The 23,079-nt window shown below is 38.4% G+C and overlaps 1 protein-coding gene across 6 annotated transcripts in view; it reads right to left on the bottom strand.

Annotated features, from left to right (window-relative positions):
• Positions 1-22,406: 22,406 nt before the first annotated feature.
• LOC124788247 (neurexin-4) overlaps positions 22,407-23,079 on the bottom strand; it is a 545,350-nt gene continuing 544,677 nt past the window's right edge. For 3 of the 6 annotated variants that reach the window (XM_047255435.1, XM_047255434.1, XM_047255436.1), the window contains one exon: positions 22,407-22,931. In XM_047255435.1, coding sequence (XP_047111391.1) covers positions 22,741-22,931 — 191 coding nt within the window. In that variant the 3' untranslated portion in view covers positions 22,407-22,740. The remainder of the gene's footprint in view (positions 22,932-23,079) is intronic. The other 3 variants (XM_047255437.1, XM_047255438.1, XR_007016075.1) reach the window with 2 other exon arrangements.

Genomic DNA, 23,079 nt, shown 5'->3' with positions numbered 1-23,079 from the left:
GTGCAGGGAATGGCAATTGAATCTCAATGTAGACAAGTGTAAAGTGCTGCGAATATACAGAAAGATAGATCCTTTATCATTTAGCTACAAAATAGCAGGTCAGCAACTGGAAGCAGTTAATACCATAAATTATCTGGGAGTACGCATTAGGAGTGATTTAAAATGGAATGATCATATAATGTTGATCGTCGGTAAAGCAGATGCCAGACTGAGATTCATTGGAAGAATCCTAAGGAAATGCAATCCGAAAACAAAGGAAGTAGGTTACAGTATGCTTGTTCGCCCACTGCTTGAATACTGCTCAGCAGTGTGGGATCCGTACCAGATAGGGTTGATAGAAGATATAGAGAAGATCCAACGGAGAGCAGCGCGCTTCTTTACAGGATCATTTAGTAATCGCGAAATCGTTACGGAGATGATAGATAAACTCCAGTGGAAGACTCTGCAGGAGAGACGCTCAGTAACTCGGTACGGGCTTTTATTGAAGTTTCGAGAACATACCTTCACCGAAGAGTCAAGCAGTATATTGCTCCCTCCTACGTATATCTCGCGAAGAGACCATGAGGATAAAACCAGAGAGATTAGAGCCCACACAGAGGCATACCGACAGTCCTTCTTTCCACGAACAATGCGAGACTGGAATAGAAGGGAGAACCGATAGAGGTACTGAAGGTACCCTCCGCCACACACCGTCAGGTGGCTTGCGGAGTATGGACGTAGATGTAGATGTAGATGTTATTAACATTCTTAACAACTGAAATTGCATATCATTTGTAGTACTTCATAAATCAAATATACACTGTTCAGATTGCATTTTGATACTATGAAATTCATATTTGGTGCTATGATGTCATTTCACTGACCAATTCAAAAGATTTTTGCATTTAGGATGGAATACAGTATTTAGATTAGAATAAAAATTAGAATAAATATTTAGATTAGAATAATTCACAACATACAAGAGGCACTGATGGGTGGTCAGGAACATGGGAAGGAAAATCAGTTGCAAAGGTATCCTCTCATGGACCATGAAAATACACGTGGACAAAGAGCTGGTCACATCACTGCATGGAATTCTACTTCCACTAGAGTTGCGGAGCGTGAAATACAGAATCTAGCATGTCAGATTTTTACCTTGTGGAGAGGAATGTGGCTAATGACATGTGGCATCAGTTATTTCACAAGCAGAACATAGGAGCTGCTAAACTGTATTGACATAAACTCCATATTTTGTGGATCTTTTTTTTCCTACAGAGTATGTGGTATGAATATAAGCTGTTTCAGAACATCAACACATTGAGGATTTCTCAAAAACATGTTGTTTTAGGTATGATTCGTTATGATAAAATGACAGGAAGGTACATATCAGTCATTAAAAGCTTTCCATATTTGATGCTTTCAATATTATAACTTGTATGCTCTGAAAGTATAGTGTTTCAGAGTTACAGTACAATGATGATCTGTCAAAAGTGCATTGTTTTGTGCACAGTTTGTCATAATTTAATATCAAGTAATGAAAAATATATATATATATTTTTCCCACGTGGAATGTTTCCTTCCATTATATATATATATATATATATATATATATATATATATATATATATATATATATATATATATATGTGTGTGTGGACATTACACAATGTGCTGCAGCCATGTTTAAGCTGTAGCATAGCTGTTAGCTTCATGATCTATAAGGTGAAAGATAGCAGCTTTGTGTTTAGCTACTTCAAATTTTTTTTCCAGCTTTTGTTTCCTAAAGATTCTGCATCTTTGTTAGTAATTTAATTGAAGTATTATCTGCGATAGTCATTGTTATTGATTATAGATAATGAATTTTCTCCCGTTCTTGTTGCATAGACCTACTACTGGAATGTCTCCCCAGTGGCCAGAAACCTTACAGTGGCTTGCAGTCTCTGTCAGAAAGTAAACACAAGTTATATACTGGAATTTTTTGCTGTTATGAAACTTTGCTTTTATGGAACTGCCTCATGTTTGTATCCTGCCGGTAAATATCTTTTCCAATTGTAGTGAACAACTTCGAAAAAATTTCCTCTTCCTTTAGAATAAAATGACAAAACAAATCCCGATCTTGAAACCTATATGAAGTATGTTACTTCAAAGTGATGCTAGTTAGTACATCTTAATTAATACAACTATGAGAATATTAATATTATGCATGTGCAAACTGACATTATGCACTATACTTTAACTACATTCAATTCAAAACAGAAAATGAGATGGAGATTCAACTGAGTTAATGAATAACCTCTACTAGTATATATCTCAAATCATTGTACAGTATTATGCAGCATTCCTCTACCAAGAATTTGTCATTAAAGATAACTGAGTTAATGAATAACTTCTACTAGTATTTACTTCAGATCATTGTACAGTATTGTACAGTGTTCCTCTACCAGCAATTTGTCATTCAAGCCATCAATGATTCCAGAAATCTTTTTGTGATTTTTCATGATTTTCTCCACTCTCTTTCGACAGACAGTAACATAGTTAATGCAACTATTTTAGCCACACCTATTTTCATGGAGATATAGAATTATAGCTGAACAGAAGGAGAAAATTAGAGCCCTTCAGGCTGATTTGGACAGAACGAGGGAGGAACTGAAGACATTAAGGGGGGGGGGGGGGGGTAAACAGCGGTGAGAAGTGGTAGCTGGGAACAGGGGCCACAGAAAGAGAACAGTGTCTGATGGTTTCCCAATTGGCACAACCAATAGATTTTCCTTGCTACCACAGTTAAGTAAGGAAGAGGCTCCAGTAGAAGTAGATGCAGTTAAGGTGCAACAGAATCTCACTAGAAAACCAACTGTTTCAAAAAAAGTAAAAAGTAAGAGGAAAGTTGTGTTGCTAGGTAGCAGCCATGGGAGAGGTGTGGGCCAGATTTTGCAGGAAAAATGTGGTGACAGGCACCAGGTCACAAACTTTTTCAAGCCAAGTGCATGTCTTAGCCAGGTGGTGGAGGATATCGGTTCCTTGTGCAAGGGTTTCTCAAAGCAGGTTCATGTGATGATAGTGGGTGGAGTGGGAAACAGTATTGATAGGGATCAGTGCTACAGATTGAGTGTGACCTGGTGAAAATAGCCTCTGCAACGACCCATACCAACGTTGGGCTGGTATGTGCTTTCGTGCGGCATGATCAGCCACAGTTGAACCGCTCTGTCAGGAGGGTAAATATGGAGTTGGATCAGTTGCGCAGGGTGGCCACTCTGTCAGACATTGGATTGGTTTCTGTCTAGGCTATTGATAGGGCAGATTTCACAAGGCACACCTCAATAGGAAAGGGAAGGGTAAACTGGCAGGGTTGTTAGCGAAATCCATAAGGTGGGACACTAATACTCATGGATGAACCTCTTTTTTAGTCTAATATCAGTGTCCAATGAGAAGTTCAGGCAGGCAGGTGCTAAAGAGGTCCAAAACTCACAAGATTCTCACAACAGTAAAGTAAATAATAATGTTACCATATTTAACCAAAATATTGGTGGATTAAAGAAAAAAGTAGATTCTCACAAAAAAAAGTAAAAAATAATGTTACCATTTTTCACCAAAATATTCCAGGATTGAAGAATAAAGTAGATGAGCTCCTGATTTGTTTAGATGACATTGAATCTGATAATGTAATAGATATACTATGCCTGTCTGAGCATCACATTGTGTCTGATATGGAAAAGGTAAATATCAGTGGTTATAAACTAGTTGCACATATGAATAGAAGAAATAAGGTGAGAGGAGGAGTTGCCATATTTGTCAAAAGTTGTCACTGTGTAAAAAGCTTAGATACAAAAAAGTTTTGTCTAGAGCAACATATAGAAGCATGTGCCTGTCAACTTAAACTGAAGGAGGGCTCTTTCATAATTGTAACAGTATATAGGTCCTCTTCAGAAAACTTTCATTTATTCCTGGAAAACTTGGATGCTTTGTTGTGCTATCTGTCAGATAGGGGAAAGCAAATTATTATTTGTGGGGACTTCAATGTTGATTCGCTGAAAAAGTGTAATAGGAAGACTGACCTGGAAGTCTTGCTCGGTTCTTCCAATTTGACATCGGTCATTAATTTTCCTACTGGGGTAGTAAAGGACAGCAGCACATTGATAGATAATAGACCAAGATAAGTTTAAAAACATAAATTCTTGTCCTGTTGAGAATGGCCTTTCTGATCATGGTGCTCAGCTAGTTACCGTATATGACATAGCTCCATTCAGTAATTCAAAACTACCCTCCGAAGTTGTGCGTTCAATTAATGAATCAACAATTGGAAATTTCAGGGAAAATCTTCAGCAGTTAGACTGGGATGAGGTGTACAAGGAACCCGATGCTAATTTAAAATATAACTTATTTCATGATACACTTGTAAGAGAATTTGAAAACTATTTTTCCAAGAAAGTAGTTAAATCTAATGGCAAATTGACAAACAACAAGCCAGTAGTTGAAAACATTTTGAATAATCATTTTTTAAATGTTGTAGAGAAAATAGGATCTAAATGTGCATTAGAAGAAGCAAGGCAGTTAATGGAAGAGGCCTTACCCACACAATTTGATAATATTGAAATACCACCCACCTCTCCTTCTGAAATTAGGAAGATAATAAACTCTCTCAAGAATAAAAGCTCACATGGAATTGATGACATTTCCAGCAGGATAATAAAAGCTTGTTCCCAAGAGATAAGAGGGATTATTAGCCACATATGTAATAGCTCTCTGAAGCAGGGTATTTTCCCAGATAGACTGAAGTATGCCATTGTTAAACCATTGCATAAAAAAAGGGATACATCTAATGTCAACAACTACCACCCAATCTCTCTTCTGACTGCCTTATCCACAAATTATTGAAAAAGTAATGTATTGTACAGTAACTTCACACCTTTGTAAAAATAAAGTTTTAACAAAATGTTAGTTTGGTTTCCAGAAAGGTTTTTCAACGGAAAATGCTATATATAGTTTCACTAATTAAATTTTAAATGCTGTGAGTAACCGCAAGTCACCCGTCAGTTGGGATTTTTTGTGATCTCTCAAAGGCTTTTCACTGTGTAAATCATGGAATACTTCTACATAAGCTCAAGTACTGTGGTATGAATGGGACAGCACTAAATGGTTTAAATCATACCTAACTGGAAGAGTGCAGAAAGCAGTTCACATAATATGCAAAAAACTGGTGATTTATCAAACTGGGAAACAATCAATGGGGCAGGGGGGGACAAGGTGCAGTCTTGGGTCCTCTGCTGTTCTTAATATATATTAATGACTTGCCATTCTATATTCATGAAGATGTAAAGCTGGTACTTTTTGCCAATGATACAAGTATAGCTATCACACCCAACAGACAAGAATTAACTGATGAAATTGTAAACGATGTTTTTCGGAAAAATCATTAAGTGGCTCTCTGTAAATGCGCTCTCATTAAATTTTGACAAAACACAGTATATACAGTTCCACACAGTAAATGGAATGACACCATTAATAAATATAGACTTCGATCAGAAATCGGTAGCTAAGGTAGAATACTCAAAATTTCTAGATGTATGCATTGATGAGGGGTTGAACTGGAAAAAACACACTGAAGATCTGCTGAAACATTTGAGTTCGACTACTTATGCTATTAGGGTCATTGCAAATTTTGGCAATATACATCTCAGTAAATTAGCTTACCAAGCCTATTTTCATTCTCTACTTTCGTATGAGCTCATATTCTGGGGTAACTCATCATTGAGTAAAATAGTGTTCATTGCACAAAAGCGTGTAATCAGAATAATTGCTGGAGCTCATCCAAGATCATCCTGAAGACACTTATTTAAAGAGTTAGGGATCTTCACTGTAGCCCCACAATATATATATTCACTTATGAAATTTGTTATTAACAGTCCAAACAAATTCTAAAGTAATAGCAGTGTACATGGCTACAACACTAGGAGAAAGGATGATCTTCACTACTCAAGGTTAAATCTAACTTTGGCTCAGAACGGGGTAAATTATGCTGCCACAAAAGTCTTTGGTCACTTAGCATCAAAAGTCTGACATAGCCATATAGCATTAAAAGGAAATTAAAAGAATTTCTGAATGGCAACTCCTTCTACTCATTAGATGAATTTTTGGATGTAGTAAGTGGGTAATCACCCCCCCTCCACACACACACACACACAAAAAGATTAAACATCATGCAATATTTTGCGTAATGATGTAATATCTTGTATAGACAACTTTTATTAACCTGACATGTTCCACATCATTACGAAGTGTCGTATTCATGATCTATGGAACACGTACTAATCTAATCTAATCTACTGTTTGATATGCATGACAGTTGCAGCTGAGAACTGCCACTGGGGAGCACAGTGATCACAAATCATGATGAGGAATAAGTTCTGTGAGATGTAGCAAGTTGTTTTAAACTAGCTGTCCTGACATGAGACTTGATTCTCATTGCAAAGCTTGCCAGACATGATGTCTGTTGTGGTCGCTGCAGGCTCTGAAATGAACTGCTACATCTGGTGGAATATGCTCCTCATCGCAATCTGGGACTGCAGCAATCTCCAGTGGCAGTTCTTGACTACATCTGGTGCACAAATCAAACAGTTTCTTTACAAAAATGGATGCACGTGAAATAGCTGCATTGACTCTGTTAGCAACTGTCAAAGAAGAGTGGAGAAAATTATGAAGAAGGTTTTGACTTGTCAGTGGCTTGAACAGCAAATTCCTGATAGAGGAACACTCCATAATGCTGTACAGTGATCTGATATACATATTAGTAGAAGTTATTCTTCAGCTCAACTGGATATCCATCTCTTTTCTGTTTTAAATTGAATATAGTTAAGTGTAGTGTATAATGTCAGTTTGCACATGCCTAATGATGTATTGACTGCCATCACTCTGAAGTAAGGTACTACATACAGGTTTCAGGATTAGAATTTGTTTTGTAATTTCATTCAAATGGGAAAGGATACTTTTTTCGAACCTACTCACCACAATTTGAAAAGATATTTACTGGCAAGATACAAACATGAACAGTCCATAAACCCCAGAGATAGGAATAAATATTTTACGCAAAGTTTCATAATAGTAAAAACTTCCAGTACTTAACCTGTGTTCGTTTGCTTACATAGACTGGAAGCCACATTAAGATATCTGGCTACTGGAGAAACATTCCAGTTGTAGGCCTAAGCAACAAGAGCTGCTGCAAACACATTATTTATGATAAATAACAATGATGCCTTGAAATAATACTTCTATTAAATGTATAAGAAAGAGAAAAAACTTTAAAAAATTAATTAATTAATTGGACAGATAAAAAATCTACTCACCAAGCAATGGCAGAACACCCACATAAAAGGAGGTTATCATCAGGCAAACCGAGCGGGGTGGCGCAGTGGTTAGCACACTGGACTCGCATTCGGGAGGACGATGGTTCAATCCCGTCTCCGGCCATCCTGATTTAGGTTTTCCGTGATTTCCCTAAATCCTTTCAGGCAAATGCCAGGATGGTTCCTTTGAAAGGGCACGGCCGATTTCCTTCCCCATCCTTCCCTAACCCGAGCTTGCGCTCCGTCTCTAACGACCTCGTTGTCGACAGGACATTAAACACTAATCTCCTCCTCCTGATCAGGCAAGCTTTTGGAGCCAGTGGCTGATCCATCAGGCAGGAGGGTTGAAGGGGAAGGAAGAGGGGTGGAGAAAAATGACTGGAGAGGTCTAGGAAAAGGGGTAGATTTCGGGAAAGCTATCCAGAACCGCAGGTCGGGGGAGACTTAGTGGATGGGATGAGAAGGTCTTTTGTTTTATGTTGTGTTCTGCCGCCGCTTGGTGAGTTGATTTTTTATCTATCCAGTTAATTTATTTTGTCAAAAATTGATTGATTTCATTGTTAATAAATAAATAGATAAATAAATAAAAAATAGAGGTAGGTAGATGCTAACCTGCTATCTTTCACCTTAAACTTCATGATGCTACCAACTACACTACAGCTTCAACAAGGCTGCAGCACCTCAGTTATATGGTATATATTGTGTAACAGCTGTATTTACAAATGTCATTATTTGACACTTAACTGTGACAAACTATACCAAAATGATGTGCTTCTAATGGCCATAGCACTGAAACAGTACACTTTCATAGCACACAAATTATAACACTAAAAGCATCAAACATCAAATACAGGAAGCCTTTAACTATCGATAGGTTGTTTCCTGTAATTTTACCATAACAAATCATAGTTAAAATGACATGTTTTCACGATCCTGAGTGTGCTGATACTGAAAAACAGCTTATATTCATATCATATGCTAAAAAAAAAAAAAATTACCATAGAGTTCTTCTCCATGCATTACATTGGCTCTTTTTTGCTTGCGACGGTTCAAACCCATGACCCATGTATGGCCATCCTGATTTAGGTTTTCCATGATTTCCCTAAATCGCTTCAGGCAAATGCCAGGATGGTTGATTTCCTTCCCATTCCTTCCCTAATCGGAGTTTGTGCTGCATCTCTATGGCCTTATTGTCGATGGGGTGTTAAACACTGATCTCCCCCTCCTCCTTCTGCTTGTGACGTAAAACAAATGCCACATCTCACTGGCCACATTCCTCTCCATGAGGCAAAAATCTGACATACCAGATTCTTTATTTCATGCTTCACATGGTAGTAGAATGTGGAATTCGACATTGGCATCACCAGCTCCTCATACATGTTTTCACATCTCATGAGATGATGCCTTTGGAGCTAGCTAAACAGACACACACAAACTATTTTCAGTTGCTTTTTTGCCCAGTCATTTTATCACGTTTTAAATGTCTTGAGAGCCAATCCACGACAGGAAATATGCTCATGTCTGGTCATCATTTGTGACTTGAGTGTGTCTTGGAATGTAGTTCAGTCAGAAGAAAATAAGTATTTCTGCAGTTCTTCAATTTCCTAATGATATGAAAGCTGGCTTGTTTTGGTGTTGTTGTTTCAGTAATTCCATCCAGTGTCTTAACAGATTGTATTAGCACTTTTTTGTTCTTCCACAACCTGTTGTATTGATTGCTGATACACTGTAAGTTCTTTATGTTGCTGTTTCTTTGCAAATAAGAACCAACATTTTAATAAGACCAGCAGCACATGGAGCCATTAAGGCAAGGTTCTGGTAAAGCACAAGCTGCAGAAAATTATTATATTCTCCACAACAAAACACAAAGCGGTTGCCGGAAGAGAGTGCTAACTCACATGAGCTTATTTTGCATTATTGTATGTTATAAATTCACTTAAATTCAAAGACAAGAACATAAATACAATAAGACCAAGCAATTTGTCTGGTACACAGTATTTTCTAGTGGTTCTCATTTAAATTTTTCTACTACTACTGCTGCTGCTGCTGTGACTGGTGGAAAAGTTCGATATTCTCAGCTCCTTCTTCCTTTCTTCTACACAAATATAAAATGAGTAAATAGGAAAAGTGAATAATGTAGTCCACACCAAGCTAGTGTAACACTAACCCATTTATTAACAAATATAGTACAAAATGCTGCAACTAGATATGGCATGGACTCAACAAGTTGTTGGGAGTCCTCTGCAGAAATACTGAGCCGTCCAGAATTGTCAAAGTGTTTGTGGTGCACAATTTTGGGCATGAACTGACCTCTCAATTATATCACATAAATGTTCAATGTGTGGCCAAATCATTCACTCATATTGTCCAGAATGTTCTTCAAATCAACAGCACACAATTGTGGCCTGGTGACATGGTGCACTGGCATCCATAAAAATTCCATTGTTGTTTGGGAACATGACATCCATGAATGGCTGCAAATGGACTCCAAGTAGCCAAATATAACCGTTTCCAGTCAATGATCATTTCAGTTGGAGCAGAGGACCCAGGTCCATTTCATGTAAACACAGCCTGTATCATTATAGAGCCACCATCATCATGTACAGCGCCTTTTTGACAACTTGGGTCCATGGCTTCATAGGGTCAGTGCTGCACTTTAACCCTATCATCTGCTCCTACCTACTGAAATTGGGACTCATCTGACCAGGCCACAGTTTTCCAGTCATCTAGGGTCCAACCGACATAGCCCAGGAGAGGCATTGGAGATGATGTCATACTGTTAGCATAGGCACTCGCCTCGTTTGTCTGTTGCCAAAGTCCATTAATGCCAGTTTCAGTCACACTGTCCTGATGGATATATTCGTCGTATGCCCCACATTGATTTCTGCATTTATTTCATGCAGAGTTGCTTGTCTGTTAGCACTGACAACTCTATGCAAACATCATTGCTCTTAGTCGTTATGTGAAGGCCATTGGCCACTGTGATGTCCGTGGTGAGAGGTAATGCCTGAAATTTGGTATTCTCACCACCACTCTTTTGACACTGTATATCTTGAAATATGGAATTCCCTAATGATTTCAAAAATGGAGTGTCCTATGCATCTAGCTTCAACTACCTATCCATGTAAAAAGTCTGTCAATTCATGTCATGTGGCCATAATCACGTCAGAAGCCTTTTCACATGAAGCTGAGTACAAGTGACAGCTCTGCCATTGCACTGCCCTTCTATACCTGGGTTACATGATGCTACCACTGTCTGTATATGTGCATACCACTATCCCACAACTTTTGTCACCTCATTCTGCATAGAACATGTAGTTGATTGTCCTTGTAAATTTACATGGAGCAGAGTAATTGCTATATAGTTATCACATATGATCCTCAGTTACAACACTGTCAATGAATATGAATGTGAAGGAGTGATGATACTGATGCTATATTCCTGTTTCGTCCCAACAAAAATGTTCATTCTTACACTGGTCATCTAACAAGAGGATCCATATAGTGGAGATGATGAGCCACAGGTAGGCACAACAAAAAGACTGTCACAAATTAGCTTTCAGCCAGTAAGGCGTTCGTCAGAATTAGACAGCAATAACACATGACTCAGCAACTCCGCTGTATGGTGAGTAGCAAATATTTTACAATATTGTTACATTCTATTCCGGATTTTCCATTGTTTGATTAACAAGAGTATCCAGCAGATTGCAGCTGTTGGCTCAAAATGAGTGCTGAATCATAACAGACCTATGCTGCAGACAACCTTCATGACTTTAGCTGTATTGACTCATTTCAGTTTCAGTGTGAAGGTGTAGGAATGTGATTTGGAGTGTGCTGCTTGGATGTGTCAAAGGTAAATATCGGAAGTCACAACTGCTGGGTAAATTGTGGCGCAACAAAAATCACTTAGGTCACATTCACCCTTTTTTGTCACACTACTGGTAATAAATTCCAATAAGAAAATGTCCTACTATAAAATGCTCAAAATTTTCATGCAATATTTCCAAAACACGAGACATTATTCTCCCTTGAATTTTCAGTTTGCCAGACTTGTCAGTAACTGGATGTGTGCAGCTGACAGTCACTTGGCAACATGGCTGGCAATACTCAATACGGGTTTTATTACGAGGGTACATCAATTATAATCCGCGATTTAGTTATATTTTTGTTTATTTTGGTAGTACTGTTGTTTTATGCTGATGACCCATGCTTTGTTTATTTGTTGTTATATCTTTGCAATTTGCAAGCTTCTAGGTTAGTTTCGTTATTGCGGGCACGCTGTTAATCATGGCTGCTCCACTGTCTATTTGCACCAAAGCAGAGCAACATTCAGTGATGCATTTTTTGTGGACAGAAGGCATATCAGGACTGAAATTCATCGAAGACTTTTGATACAGTACGGGAACAGTGTTTTGCCACAACAGAGTGTCTATGAATGGATTAAAAAATTCCAAAATGATTGCAAAAGTGTTACGTATGATGAAGGAGCTGGACAACTGTTTACCACCACAAATGAATAAACCATTGAGCGTTCACGTGAAATGATTCTCTTAGACAGATGATTAATTATTGATGAAGTGGCACATCACCTGCAAATTATTCACAGTTTTGTCTACGAAATCATCCACAACAGACTTGGGTTTCATAAAGTTTGTGCCAGATGGGTCCCAAAACAACTCACACAATTGCCTAAACAAAAGCACTTAGACATCTGCAAAAATATTTGGATTGCTATAGTAACAAAGGGGACAGACATCTGCAAAAAATATTTGGATTGCTATAGTAACAAAGGGGACAACTTTTTAGACAGGTTCATTACCGGTGACAAAACATGGCTCCATCATTACGAGCCGGAGAGTAAACAGCAGGGTAAGGAATGGAAACACCCAAATTTGCCATGCAAGAAAAAGTTCAAGAACCAACTGACTGCAGGAAAACTGATGCTTATGGTTTTTTGGGACACACAAGGTCCAGTACCGGAAAATTATGAGGAAAGGAGCACAACAATAAACAGTGTATGTTACAGTGAGATGGTTACTGCTAGGCTGAAGCCTGCAATTCAAAGCAAGCATCAAGGATTGCTGCCAAAAGGTGTTGTGTTGTTGGACAACAATGCCTGAATGCATACTGCTGCCGACATAGCTGAAACGCTCCAGAAACTCAAATCTGAAGTACTGGATCGTCCTCCTTATAGTCTCGATCTTGCCCCTTCTGATTATCACTTGTTTGGTCCACTCAAACAGGCATTAAGGGGCCATTGATTTGTCTCATACGAAGCAGTGAAAGAAGCAGTGCATTCCTGGCTTGCAGCTCAACCGAGAATCTCCTTTTATGAGGGCATCAGGAAGCTTGTACAACGATGGACCAAGTGCATTGAAACGAAAGGAGACTATGTCAAAAAATGATGTTCTTGTAAGTTTCCTATTTGATTACAATAAAATTTTACAACTACTTTGTGGATAATAATTGACCAACCCTTGTATATAGGTCTGAAACTCAAATCATTTACATGTATTACCGTTACACATATATGGTATCAAATTTTACTTTCTCAACGTTTAAGTTTCTTTTATAGTGAACTGCAGTGTTTGACAGACGACTCAGTACCCTCCTTAATAGGTTAGTTTAGTTATTTACATTTTCCATGGATCATAACTGCAATGTCCTCTCTCTCTCTCTCTCTCTCTCTCTCTCTCTCTCTCTCATATTATCCATTTAGAAGTTCTTCTAAGGATGGGGGTTGTCAAGCAGATATGATTTCAGTTTCTTTTTATATTAATTTTACTGGTTATAAGATTATTCACATCACTGATCAGTACCTCACTCCTTTCTGTTCAACACTAAGACTGAGTGATAGATAGTATAAGATGTTTCTCCTTCCAGTATTACACACACACACACACACACACACACACACACACACACACACACACACAGTTATTTTAGTACTGTGATTGATGGTTGGCAATGAAATTCATAAGGGAGTAAATGGTAAATGTACAGTAAGACTATTGATAGTGTGCCCAACTGTTTAAGTAGCTACCCATAGAGGACATAGAATGTACATCTCTGTGCCATAAACACAGTCTTTCTGAGTGATGAGTTGCCACAGATATTATGCCATAGACATTAGTGAATCTAAGTTAAAAAAGGTAAGTCAACTACACTGTCTGATAAAAAAAAAGCAAGCACCCAGAAGATTTGGTGCGATGTCAATGTATTGTCATACTATTATACTATTACACATCATTGGCAAGTATGTTAATGATTAGAGTTACAATTCTCTGTGGCAGGTAGAACAGCAACCAGAGTGCATTAGCATTGTTAATCTTCATTGTTATTACCAGGCGTGATAGGCTATGGAAGCCTTGTGAACAGTATGAGATGTTAAGCGATCACTGCGAAGGACACGGAGATGCTACATGATTATGTCAGACAGCGTTATCAGCACCTGACAGAGTTTGAAAGTGGCCTCATTGTGGGTCTCCACTAGGCTGGCTGATCAAATCATACATTATTTTGGTCTGTGGGACATTTGGCTGTTACCACTGACAGATGTTGGACTGCATGGGAATGTGAGGACAGGCATCCTTGTCATGAAAGTTCTGGTTGACCACATCTGACCATAAGGGAGTATTATTCGCCAAGCACATCATAGTAACCTCATCATATTATTATCTGACATTGTCCATATGTAGAGAAGTGATCTCAAATATATATTTTTATAGATAAACCTTTCTTTTTTAATTATTTAAAAGTTTTAATTCTCTAAATCACAATTAGAAAACAATAATTAGATAATTTGTTTGGTTGAAAAACTCAATCATCTTCAGATCCAGGTAAAATTTTTTAAAGTAATTAAAAGAATTATACATACAAAAGTAACCCCTTTATGTCTACTACTTCTATCCAAGAAGCAGTAATGGAGAACCTGCAATATTCTGTCATCCCGCACCACTGGTCAAAGACTAGCAGCGGTGAGACTAGGAAATTACTGTCCCTTGCTTAGGATCCCATTAACACCACAACACAAATGGCGTTTGGTGTGGTGTCATGACCAGGAAACACGGACTGCTAACGAATGACACAGCATTATATTCATTGTTGAATTACAGTTCTGTACCACCCTGGATGACTGTTATCAGTGAGTAAGGTGGCAACTTGTGGGGAGGTACCATTCTTCAATATTTTGGAAGGACACAGAAGTGTTACTCCTGGTGTCAAAGTGTGGAAAGCTTTCCTTCTGATCCTGTCTGGTAAGTCTCCCCTACTTTGGGTGACTTTTCCATTATCTCCCCATTTCTTAAACCTCGCCAATTCCCTTCCCTTCCCCTTCAACCTTCCTGCCAGAAGAAGGATCCACTCACTCCAAAAGGTGGCACATTCCCTTAACTTTTATGTGTGTTTCCTCTTGGTACTGCTTAATGACAAGATTTTTTATCCATCCAATTATATTTTCAATATAATGGAAGGAAACATTCCACGTGGGAAAAATTATATATAAAAACAAAGATGAGGTGACTTACCGAACAAAAGCGCTGGCAGGTCGATAGACACACAAACAAACACAAACATACACACAAAATTCAAGCTTTCGCAACAAACTGTTGCCTCATCAGGAAAGAGGGAAGGAGAGGGGAAGACGAAAGGAAGTGGGTTTTAAGGGAGAGGGTAAGGAGTCATTCCAATCCCGGGAGCGGAAAGACTTACCTTAGGGGGAAAAAAGGACAGGTATACACTCGCACACACGCACATATCCATCCACACATACAGACACAAGCAGACATATTTAAATATGTCTGCTTGTGTCTGTATGTGTGGATGGATATGTGCGTGTGTGCGAGTGTATACCTGTCCTTTTTTCCCCCTAAGGTAAGTCTTTCCGCTCCCGGGATTGGAATGACTCCTTACCCTCTCCCTTAAAACCCACTTCCTTTCGTCTTCCCCTCTCCTTCCCTCTTTCCTGATGAGGCAACAGTTTGTTGCGAAAGCTTGAATTTTGTGTGTATGTTTGTGTTTGTTTGTGTGTCTATCGACCTGCCAGCGCTTTTGTTCGGTAAGTCACCTCATCTTTGTTTTTATATACAATTATATTTTCAAAAATAGATTATTTTCATTGATATATTAGCTCCTGTGGGCACAATTTCTTCTTATGTAACCCCCTTGTCAGTCTTTTCTGTTCTTTACCTTGTTAAGACTGTTGTTTTTTTTCAATCTTATGTGCTAGGTAGCTCATTTGTTTATGGGTACCACCTTTATTAACCAACATCTCTTCTACTACTGATTTCTACACTACTAGACAGATCCACTGTTATTTATTAATTTGCATATCACTCTTTGTGTATGGTTCACTATACAATACAAGGCCTTCTCCTGATTGTGTTTCACTGATTTATTTGCAAATTTGACAGCACTGTTCTTTTCTTTCCCACTCACCACTTGCCTTGCTTCTACACAATTCTTTCAGGTTTTTGCGCAATTGTTGTTTGCCTAACTGCAGTGATTGACTGTTCCTGCCGTCTCCTACATAATTTTATTTCCCAAACATAGTAGATTCCATTTTCTCCAATGATTTCCTCTGCTTTCCTTCCCATTCTATCCAGTAAGTCTTCCATGACCCAGGGTTCTTTGTGACATTTCTGTAACCCTCCCCATTTCTTAAATCTCACCAATTCTTTTACTTTTCCTTCAGCCCTTCTGCCTGAATAGGAGCCACTGGCTCTGAAAGCTTGCACATTTCCTTAACTTTTATGAGTGTTTTCTTCTACTGCCACTTGGTGAGTAATTTTTTAAATCTGTGTTCTTTTATTAAGATGGAACAGAAATCAGTTACTAGGAAAATCTCTGCTATAATAGCTGAGAATACAGTAAACAGCACCATCAAATGTTTTGAAAATCCACAAAAAATACCAGTTAACAAATTTTATAATTTAAATTTTGTGTAATCTGTTGCACAAATTGAAAAGTGGCATGTTGTGTGGCACGATCCTTTTGAAATTCAAACTGAAACTCAGTATCTTTATTGAAATAGGTGTGCTGTTCTTATGTAGATAAACTTTCCCAGTACTTTTTAGATGCAAGTAAGCATTGATATTCATTGGTAATTATTAATATCTGCTGTACAGACTTTCTTGTAAATGGGTCTGACAGTAACATATTTCAACCTGGAAAAATACCCAGTGATAATGATGTATCTTGTATGTGTCAAAACACATAGCACATATGTGAAGAACAGAATTTTAGTAATTTACTCAAGATATCTTTAACTCTTTGGTAGGTTTTGACTTTGAGAGAGTTGTTATATTTTTAACTGCTTGAAAATGTGGTTCACGGTGTGGGTTCCTGTTATCATGTCCTAGTTCATGAACCACGGGCAATGTATGAGTGGCCAAGTAAGTGGTCCTGACAGTCGGGATACCATTTACTTTGGAATAAGGCTGGGCATCTTGGACATATTCTGAGTCGTGGTCACCTTTGTGCTCAGACAGCAAAGACTACCAAATCCAACGGTTAGTCCCTCACCCATTAGGGGTAAAACTCAATGGGACCCGGGGCAAGTAAGGCTAGCAACCTACTTCCCTGGTACTTTAAGTTTGATGCTGGCAACGATCAGAGCAAAATGCTTCGGACCTTTGGAGGTGACGGAGTCCTACCTCTAATTGACAAACCAGGGACTCCTAAGATACGACTCGGCAAACGAATGGTAACGAGATGGGGAGCTATTAATATCAATGGGGGCAACTCTGGGAAGAAGGTAGAGCTGGGAGAGGATGCAAGTAAGATGGGGTTGGGCGTTTTAGCTGTTAGTGACATTTGGGTAAGGGGTGAGAAAGAAGAGGAAGTGGGAGAATACAAGGTCTACCTGTCAAGAGTAAAGCAGGAATAGCACAATGGGGTGTAGGGCTTTACATCAGGAAAGAAATGGAACCCAGCGTAGTTGCAATAAGGTATGTAAACGAACGACTGATGTGGATAGATTTGACAGTGTCTAGCAAGATTAGGATTGTGTCAGTATATTCGCATTGTGAAGGGACAGATCAAGATAAGATGGATAGTTTTTATGATGCACTCAGTGAAGTAGTTGTTAGAGTAAAGGACAAGGACAGTGTTCTGCTCATGGGTGATTTTAATGCCAGGATTGGAAATCGAACAGAAGGGTATGACAAGGTTATGGGTAAATTTGGAGAGGATATGGAGGCCAACAGGAACGGGAAACAACTCTTGGATTTCTGTGCCAGTATGGGCTTAGTAATCCTAAACTCCTTTTTTAAACATATGAACATTCACCGGTATACTTGGGAAGGCAGGGGAACCAGATCTGTCATTAATTATATAATAACAAATCAGGAATTCAGGAAGGCTGTGAGGGACACACGTGTATTCAGGGGATTCTTTGATGACTCTGATCACTATTTAATCTGCAGTGAAATTGGTATTGTGAGGCCGAAAGTGCAGGAGGTCTGGTCCATATGTAGGAGGATAAGAGTGGAGAAACTTCAGGATAAGGAAACCAGGCACAAGTACATAACAGTGGTCTCAGAAAGGTACCAGTCAGTTGAATGTAGTCAATTACAATCATTGGAAAAGGAATGGACAAGGTACAGGGACACAGTACCAGAAGTGGCTAAAGAATGTCTTGGTACAGTAGTGTGTAAAGGAAGAATGAAACAAACAGCTTGGTGGAATGACACAGTCAAAGCAGCCTGTAAAAGGAAAAAGAAGGCGTATCAAAAATGGCTACATACTAGAACTCAGGTAGACAGAGAAAGTTATGTTGAAGAAAGAAACAAAGCCAAACAGATAATTACAGCATCCAAGAAGAAATCTTGGGAAGACTTTGAAACAGGTTGGAGACTTTGGGTCAAGCTGCTGGAAAACTATTCTGGAGTGTAATTAGCAGTTTTCGAAAGGAAGGTAAGAAGGAAATGACAAGTATTTTGGACAGGTCAGGAAAACTGCTGGTGAATCCTGTTGATGCCTTTGGCAAATGGAGGTAATATTTTGAAGAGTTGCTCAATGTAGGTGAAAATACGATCAGTAATTTTTCAGATTTTGATGTACAATGGGATAGGAATGATGATGGAAGTAGGATCACATTTGAGGAAGTGGAGAAAATGGTCAATAGATTGCAGTGCAATAAAGCGGTTGGGGTGGATGAAATTAAGTCGGAACTCATCAAATACAGTGGAATGTCAGGTCTTAAATGGCTACACAGGATAATTGAAGTGGCTTGGGAGTCGAGACAGGTTCCATCAGACTGGACGAAAGCAGTAATCACACCAATCTTTAAACATGGAAACAGAAAAGGTTGTAACAACTACAAAGGTATCTCTTTAATCAGCGTTGTGGATAAAATCTTCTCAGGTATTGTTGAAAGGCAAGTGCGGGTATTAGTTGAGGACAAATTGGATGAAAATCAGTATGGGTTTAGGCCTCTTAGAGATTGTCAGGACCAGATCTTTAGCTTATGGCAAATAATGGAGAAGTGTTACGAGTGGAACAGGGAATTGTATCTATGCTTTATAGATCTAGAAAAGGCATATGACCAGGTTCCTAGGAAGAAGTTATTGTCTGTTCTACGAGATTATGGAATAGGAGGCAAACTTTTGCAAGCAGTTAAAAGTCTTTACATAGATAGTCAGGCAGCAGTTAGAGTTGACGATAAATTGAGTTCATGGTTCAGAGTAGTTTCACGGGTAAGACAAGGCTGCAACCTATCTCCACTGTTGTTCATATAATTTATGGATCATATGTTGAAAACGATAGACTGGCTGGGTGAGATTAAGATATGTGAACACAAAATAAGCACGGGACCTTTGCCTTTCACGGGCAAGTGCTCTACCAACTGAGCTACCCAAGCACGACTCATGCCCCGTCCTCACAGCTTTACTTCTGCCAGTACCTTGTCTCCGAGTTCGAGTCTCGGTCTGGCACACAGTTTTAATCTGCCAGGAAGTTTCATATCAGTGCACACTCATTCTGAGAAAATAAGCAGTCTCGCATATGTGGATGACTTAGTTGTGATGGCAGATTCAATTGAAATTTTGCAAAGTAATATTTCAGAGCTAGGTCAGAAAAGTAAGGAGTATGGTATGAAGATTAGCACCTCCAAAACAAAAGTAATGTCAGTGGGAAAGAGATATAAATGGATTGAGTGCCAAATAGGAGGAACAAAGTTAGAACAGGTGGACGGTTTCAAGTACTTAGGATGCATATTCTCACAGGATGGCAACATAGTGAAAGAACTGGAAGCGAGGTGTAGCAAAGCTAATGCAGTGAGTGCTCAGCTATGATCTACTCTCTTCTGTAAGAAGGAAGTAGTACCAAGACTAAGTTATCTGTGCACCGTTCAATCTATCGACCAACTTTGTTGTATGTGAGCGAAAGCTGGGTGGATTCAGGTTACCTTATCAATAAGGTTGAGGTTTCGGATATGAAAGTAGCTAGTATGATTGCAGGTACTAGTAGATGGGAACAATGGCAGGAGGGTGTCCACAATGAGGAAATCAAAGAAAAACTGGGAATGACCTCTACAGATGTAGCAGTCATAGTGAACAGGCTCAGATGGTGGGGTCATGTTACACGCATGGGAGAAGCAAGGTTACCCAAGAGACTCATGGGTTCAGCAGTAGAGGGTAGGAGGAGTCGGGGTAGACCATGGAGAAGGTACCTGGATTTGGTTAATAATGATTTTGAAGTAATAGGCTTAACATCAGAAGAGGCACCAATGTTGGCACTGAATAGGGGATCACAAAGGAATTTTATAAGGGGGACTATGGTCCAGACTGATCGCTGAAAGGCATAATCAGTCTTAAATGATGATGATGATGAAAATGACCAAGGATCATGCAGCCAATAGTTTGTGGGTTTTATACCAATTGATTCCACTGGAAGCATGAAACAATTTTATCAATTACATTTTCAGTTCCCTTGTCAGTGTATGGAAAATTCAGATTTGGCTGCATGTGGAAATAGCATTGTTTCTTGCTGGTATCCTTTTGCTTTAATTCTTGAATTGTCCATGCTAATGTTCTGAACTATTTCCAGGAAGTTATTAGTAAATATTTTGACTACCTGTCTTCCGACTCTTATTATTTGGCTGTTTGCTTCATAATTAATCCTCACATTCCTTAAATAATTTCACAGTTTCTCTTACAGAGTTTATTTCATAATTTGGATTGTTTATTTCAAGCATTATACAGAGGTTTACTTTCATTTTTAATCACTTTCCTTAAGACAGCACAGGATTTCTTGTAATATGAAATCAGTCCTAACTCTATGCTTGTCCTAATAATTTAGTATAATTTCCTTTCCTGTATACATGATATTTTGATTCATTTTGTAATCCTTGGTGTTTAGGAGTCTTATTACTGCTGGACTTTATTGTGTTGATGAGAAAGCAGCTATTTCTATTCATAGAAATACAGCTAGAAATACATTAAATTTACAATTGACATCTATTACGCGTACATATCACTCCAGTCAACATTTCTCAGACTGCCTTGAAATTTTCTGCATTCTGTTTGGTAATAACTTTTTTTCCTGTGATGTCACCTCATTTTGATCAGGAAACTATTATGTACAGCTACATGTGCAGGGAGTCACCACTGGCCTACAAGTATTGTATTTTAGCTAGGGAACATTCTATGTAATTTCCTTTTGTGTGACCATAAAACACCATTACAGAAACATAAGTATGTGCATAAGAATTTTAAATTATTCTGTGTCCTTTTCAATTTAAGTTTGTCTTCAACAGTTAGCATATTGTTGGTTTTCTCATAGATAATGATATTGTGGCTATTGGTATCAGGATTGCGTTTCATTTTTGTAGTAATATACACTATGGGATCAAAAGTATCCGGACACCTTGCTGGAACTGACTTACAAGATCGCGGTGCCCTCCATTGGTAATGCTGGAATTCAATGGTGTTGGCCCACCCTTAGCCTTGATGACAGCTTCCACTATCAAAGGCATATGTTCAATCAGATACTGGAAGGTTTCTTGGGGAATGGCAACCCATTCTTCCAGAGTGCTGCACTAAGGAGAGGTGTTGATGTTGGCCAATGAGGCCTGGCACGAAGTCGGCATTCCAAAACATACCAAAGGTGTTTTATAGGATTCAACAGGGATAGAATGTTACTGTCTTGTTAGGTATGATGTGACAAATGTGTAACTGCAGAGCATAGATGGGTGTGATGAAAATATTGTAGATATGTTGCTATAAATGAATTTGCAAGTAGAGAAATGGAGAAGGAAGAAACTGTCAGCTTACTTCTCTCAAAACAGTGACAAGGATCAGCTGAGTGCAAGGGCTCCATCCAGTGGCTGTTTCACCAGTAACAAACATTACCTTGTTACCACTCCATAGTACATGGCGTATTGTCAAATCAGTTAACTGTACATGATACCTCTACTTGCCAATTAAATTTCAGTGTGGAAAATTCATTCTGCCAACAAGATTAACACCAGATATCTGTGGGTCAAACATGTCATGCTACATGATTAGCAGCCACAACCAATGAGACAAAGATCAGAGAAAATTTTCATGAAATTCTAAATCTACCAGTTGTAACATGCTTTTTTTTTTTTTAATTTAATTTTATTTTTTTGTACTTGAAGGGCACTATTTGTATTTCCCTCTAAATGTAATAAATAGAAGAGAAAGATGCACAATACCAAGAAATGAACACAAAACAACATAATAGCACAGGTAAGTCATTTGTGTATTTCATTACTATGAAAATATATCTTACTTTGTAGGAGACTCAGAACAACACACTACAACAGAATTATCTACAATCAAATCACATTCATTTAACAGAATTAACAGCTGAGCTATAGCAACACAATTTCAAACATCAAGCTACAGCAAGTAAAATATGTACTGTGCTAACACATGACAAAGATTGTAAGTAACAAAACATTTAGCCTGTTTACAGAGTGTCAATTAAAAGGCACCTTTGGGCAGAGAACTTAAAAGGAAAGTGGCAAATAGGTTTTCACATACAGCTTCCAACTTGTGTTTTCATTATGTAGCATTATTACCTCCCCCCCCCCCCACCCCCCCACCCCACCCCCACCCCCCCAAATTGCAGTTTTCTTACCATTTTCTATGACGTGCCTGCAGTTGTTCCACATATTTTGCAAATGGAGATTAAAATACCACATTCAAAAATACTCTTTTAAAGCTCAGTATGAAAGAATATACACAAATTCCTCTTGTCCTATCACTTCCACACAGTTTTCCAATGTAAGTGAGGTCATAAGTTCATATATACAAATCACTTCCATTGGCCACTCACTAGAACTTCTTTTAATAAATATATCCTGTCAAAGCAGTACTTAACAGAGGCAACAAAAAATAATACACTGTTTCTTGTTTGTTTGCCTTTCTCATAATTTTAACACACATCTATGAAACACTCAGTCGAGTGAGAGCACTGACTCCTTGCTGTCTCTTGATGCAACAGAAGAATGAAGACGTGGGCCTCCAAGGTAACTGATTGGATTCTCAAATGTGCGTCGCTCTTCATTCAAAAATATGGGTGATAGTTTTGCACCAGGTGTGAGTCGTGGTTTTAGAGCCTCAGATGTACTACCTGGTGCTATCATATCTGAAATTCATTTTTTTATAGTTTTAGTTTCCCTAACATTAAAAATTGAATAAGAGTTGACTACGTTCTCTAACTTTCAAAAAGCATAATGGAAGTACAGCAAACATCACAGTTTTAATTATATCAATATACTTTGTTGTTTACTCTT

This window comes from Schistocerca piceifrons, chromosome 3 (assembly GCF_021461385.2).
Source record: "Schistocerca piceifrons isolate TAMUIC-IGC-003096 chromosome 3, iqSchPice1.1, whole genome shotgun sequence".
NCBI lineage: Eukaryota > Metazoa > Arthropoda > Insecta > Orthoptera > Acrididae > Schistocerca > Schistocerca piceifrons.
Note: the sequence above shows the minus strand (reverse complement) of the source record. Positions and strands in the feature narration are given on the sequence as shown.